The 4,795-nt window shown below is 44.4% G+C and overlaps 1 protein-coding gene across 1 annotated transcript; it reads left to right on the top strand.

Moving 5' to 3' along the window:
* Positions 1–3,997: 3,997 nt before the first annotated feature.
* Positions 3,998–4,795, top strand: LOC131885056 (neo-calmodulin-like). Its single transcript, XM_059232981.1, has 2 exons — positions 3,998–4,260; positions 4,316–4,795. The coding sequence occupies exons 1-2, from the start codon at positions 4,054–4,056 to the stop codon at positions 4,598–4,600; spliced, it is 492 nt and encodes a 163-aa protein (XP_059088964.1). The 5' UTR covers positions 3,998–4,053; the 3' UTR covers positions 4,601–4,795.

Below are 4,795 nucleotides of genomic sequence, written 5' to 3'. Positions count from 1 at the left end.
TCCTTGCCTTGTGGCTAGCTGATAGGTCTGAAAAATGTGTTCCGACTGACCAGTACCCTCTTGTTTGGAAACAGCTCTTGGGCAGCAGCTACCGCTCAAGTATTTCTTATCCATCTCTTTCTGGACAGTACGGAATATTGGTGGGTTTTTGTCGAATGGCACAAGGCTATGCGTGGTACAAAACTAAATTCCACCTACTACAATTCATGGACTCAGACACCAATGGCAAATAAAGAGTGTTGATGAAGTAAGGGAGTTTCCAGTCGGACTCTAAGATGCATGAAAGCAATTATTTTTCCTCCCTGGATTGTAGCGCCTTTCGGTACAATCCTCTGCAGTGAAGTTATTCCCCCAGGATTTTCCAACGTCCAGCCCTCTTCTCCTAAGGGGAATATTTTTGCTTTCGCGTTCTTATCCTCTAGATATGGCGGATGAAGACTGGAGGCGAATTTGAGAGCAGCCAAAAATTAAGGTGCACAAATCCAAACCTGGTACCACTACAAACAGTGACTGGACTCTTGGAGTTAGTTCGTGGGTGAGTTATACTCGACTGCAGCGTTTGCTAGTGGTGCGATGGGTATGGATGTTATCAGAGTTGGAAAGAAAAGGGAATTTACTGCCACCACTGGACTTTGGGGCCGTTTTGTTGCAAAAGTCTTTTGACTTTTTCTTCTTCTTCCTCTACTTTGCAACGACCATACCGTCACATAATACTTTCTTTGACTATCCAACGGCAAGTAAGTCACCCACTCACTCCGGCACTTTGGTGACGATGGTTGTTGGTTAAGCTGGATAGGAGTGCAGCCTGAAGAATGGCTTATCCCGGCCATAAATTGCCCCTCAGTTAACTACATACTGTATGCTCCTAGCAGTCTCATAGGGGGAACTCTAAGGCAAAAGCAGTATCACGTCCCGCTCAAAATGGGTGTTCCAGAGCAAAAAAAAGTTTGGGTCACCGTGATGTTTACTTGAAATTAATGGCCATTGTGACAAGCTTCAAGCATGGGCTGGACAGACCCTATGGATTGCCTCCTTCTTATAGGGGCCTCATAACGGGCACAACCACCTCCCTCCCTCCTTCCTTCTTGCTGTGCTCGCTCTAGTCCTCTCTCTGTCTCTACCTTTCTTTTTCCCTTCTAAGTTTCTCTTTGGGTTCCATTGGGCGTCTCCTGAGATAAGCCATGAGGTTTGGGAGCCACAACCTCGGCTGGCGGTATAACTGCTTGCTTGTAGCGGGACACATCCATAAATCTTAAAACCAGGTGTAAGCCTTTCTTAAGACGCAAATGTGTTCCTGTCGCTATGAAAAAGAGAGCAGAAATTGCGCTCAAATACATCTTCAAGCATTCAACGGGGTCCATCCAACTCTTGATCCTGATTGCAAACATTATAGCACCGACCATGCACCGACTAATACCAACCAAAGGGACGAAGCAACTTTGGGCTCGGTGTTGATTCTGAGCATTGTGTGCTACGAATGCGGAGAAAATCACGCCAATCATTATCGCCTGAATAGAGAGAGCCAGATTCACCTTAGGCAATTGGTCCGGGTTATCCTCCCATAAAATTGGTCATATGATTGGACCTATTGTGAGCCGTTGGGGAAAGATTTTCGATTGTGTGGCGCGGGTTCTCGGGATGATTAGCGATTAATTCTTCTCGATTGTTGAAAGAAGTTTTTGCTGATCTAGTCATTGGGTCAGTGGAGTTTGCCGCCCTCTTCCACCGACTGCCTGCCAACAACAGACCTGACCCACGCCACATTCATCGTGTGTTCCATTGGGCATCGTTCGATCCCTCTTCTGTCTCCCTCCATGTGTCTCTCTGAAGTTGGACCAACATGGACCATATCCCGAGTTGGATGAAGGAAAAGAAATTTTTGCTGAGTAGACCAAGTCGGATTAAGCCTCGCCCACGATTGGCGCTTATTGAGCTATGTTCGATTCGATATTTCAAAGAAAAGACATCAAGTGGGCAGAAATGGAAAAGGAAAAAAAACACTTGTGTCATGACCTCGATGTCGAAACCCAAATGGAAAGCCGAACCAGATTTCAGTCGAAGTTGTCATCTTCAGAAATGATCATGAAAAGGTTCAATAAAACTTTTGGCTTAACATTTGAATTTCCCTCCACGTGCTATCATTTGAAGTGGGCTCGCCGAAAAAGAATAAAGAAAGAGAGAAGTCATTTTGCCTTATGCTTTCCACACCGTCCATGGCTTCCAAAAAACATAAAAAGAGATTTTATGACCCTGGCGGCAATGATATCTACCATAGGGAATGGATAAAACCAGTGCCAGTTTCACCAACTGGCCCAAGTAAAAGGCTAGTAGGATTTAAATTGTAATGTTTCCGCGTTCCAAACTCTTTCTGTCCTAAAGTGGAACCCGAACTCTCCTCCTAACTCTCGCTTTATCACGCACATACGTACATACACAGCTTACTCGTACAAGATTGCTACTCTGTTGGCCTCGGCTCTTTACTCTCAACGTTATGAGTAGTGCCACCATTGAGAGTTGTCGGATGAATGTGTGTCCTCGTGTTTGTCCTGTACATCCCGTATCCACTACAAAGGCACGGGTGCGAAGCTAATCCCACAAAATCTTGGGTGTCATGTTATCAAATCGATTTGAAAAACTGTATCACATTCAGATTGCTCAATACACCAGAGCACTTAACACATACAGTACACACTCACTCGCAAAAGGGAGGAGGAACTGGGACCGAGGGCTGCATATTCATCCTATCCCAGTAATAAGACTACTCACATGAACATTGAGCATCAATGAAAGGAACGATTCGGGTGTCTTTAATCCTCAGGCTCCGACTTGGTGTCAAATGGAATGGTTCAAATTTTACTCAGCTATTTTGCTGGCTGGCAGATTTGAGAATCCATTCACACTCTTATGCAATCATTTCAAAACAAACAACTAATCTGAGTCGCGAGCGACACTCTCTTTCTCTCCATTCTACTTTGGCCTATGGATTGAAATCCGGGACTTGAATGGTTGTTCGTCGTATTGGCAAAACGGCACGCGGATCAGAGACATCCTCATATTTCAACGTATTTAAGAAGGGAGTTGTTTATCGATTGTCTGACAGGCACAGCCATCCTGTTGTATTGTGAATCATTTGGAGCATCACGCCATAAGTGATGACATCATTATGATTGTCATCAGTCTTCTCCTTCTAGTGTGTATTGCTCCTCCTCCTCCTTTCACCTATTCTATTGGTCCATGCACACACGCTCGGCTGTCTTTAGCTAGAGTCTTCCGCCGAGATTTCTCAAGCGAACTTGCCATATTCCCAACGGATTCTACCATGCCAACAACCATGTTCAGAAAAGCCCCCTGCAAAAGCACAATGGCCACTTTAAGCGGGCTTTTAGCAAAGGTTCGATAGTTATGACAGGAAAGGTCGACATAACTTACGAGCCAACACGTGCTGGTGCACGTGCGCTCAAGTAAACAGATCCACGCCCCAATGGTTTCAACCTTTGTCGAAGCGAACGTACGGAAACATTCATTAATATGCAACCAATCGAAGATGTGCCAACAAACCATCCATTTCTGAGCTGGCCATATTCCACCTCAGTAAGGAATATTCTTGTGTTTCCAAGCGAATGTAAGAACATGTGGTAGGTTCGATTCTCCTCCCAAATTATTCGCAAAGAAACTTTTAAACGCTAACCGCATCCACAGACGTAGGAAGAATCTGGTACTGGACATCATAATGCAACTTGTGATAGCTTGCTCTACTAGCAGGACAAAGCTCAATCCTCCGACTCTAACACCCCAAGCCCCAAAAATACTAAAAAAAATGCTAACCCCGTCAAAACTGTAGTGCTCTAGGTCAAGTATTTGTCTACGTCTTCAAACTGAAGGTCAAGGAAAGTCGTTTGGAGCTTTTCAACCTTTCGATCCTCAACAAGGAGAGAAGCTCTGGCCATTAGTGTCTCTTTATTGAATTTTGCAGTTGACCACTGGCTTTCTCCAACCAAAGCCAAGGTCGCTCCGGTCGCCAAATCACATTGTGAAAGCTGTTTGTTGCTACACATGCCGATTGTAGTTATTCCCAGGCCCAAAACCACTTTCTCTGTAATGGCCATGACACTCGACAAAGAGCAAGAAGATGAGTTCAGAAAGGCATTCGATCTATTTGACAACGATGGCTCTGGGACGATCTCGAGTCGAGAACTGATTCAAGCCATGCAAAATCTCAACCTGAGGCCACGGGAGGAAGAGATTCAAAACATTGTTAGGGTAAGTTCAATCAGAGTTCCTCGAAAACTTGGATTGACATGAAGTCTCCTTGTAGAAAATTGATTCCGATGGCGGCGGAAATATCGATTTCCAAGAGTTTCTCGATTTAATGGCTGGGAAAATGAGGGACATGAAGAAAGAAGAGGATTTGGTTCAGGCATTTCGGGTCTTTGATCGGGACCGAAATGGTTACATAACTGCATCGGAATTCAAATACACCATGAATAAGTTGGGCCACAACATCTCAACAACGGAAGCCAAACAGATGATTAAGGATGCTGATTCGAATGGTGATGGATTGATCAACTATGAAGAGTTCTATCATAAAATGATGGACTGAATCGGTCTTGATCTTTTGATGTACAGTCTGTTTTAAATTTCGGATCCACCCCATTCTATAGAGTGTCGCCAAAGAGGCGAGTTTTGCTTGTTCAACCATCAAGTTCGAAATGAGTTATGTCACTTTGATTGTTCTCTTAATTAATCTTATCAATGCGAGAATGTGAAGGGCGACAACCAAAGCTCAACAACCCAA

This window comes from Tigriopus californicus, chromosome 8 (assembly GCF_007210705.1).
Source record: "Tigriopus californicus strain San Diego chromosome 8, Tcal_SD_v2.1, whole genome shotgun sequence".
Classification (NCBI taxonomy): Eukaryota; Metazoa; Arthropoda; class Copepoda; order Harpacticoida; family Harpacticidae; genus Tigriopus; species Tigriopus californicus.
This window is presented reverse-complemented; position numbering and strand designations above follow the sequence as displayed.

Coding starts and splice junctions, on each gene's coding strand:
- LOC131885056 (XM_059232981.1), top strand. CDS start 4,054: ATGCCGATTGTAGTTATTCCCAGGCCCAAAACCACTTTCTCTGTAATG. Junction 4,261..4,315: donor AGATTCAAAACATTGTTAGG/GTAAGTTCAATC, acceptor GTCTCCTTGTAG/AAAATTGATTCCGATGGCGG.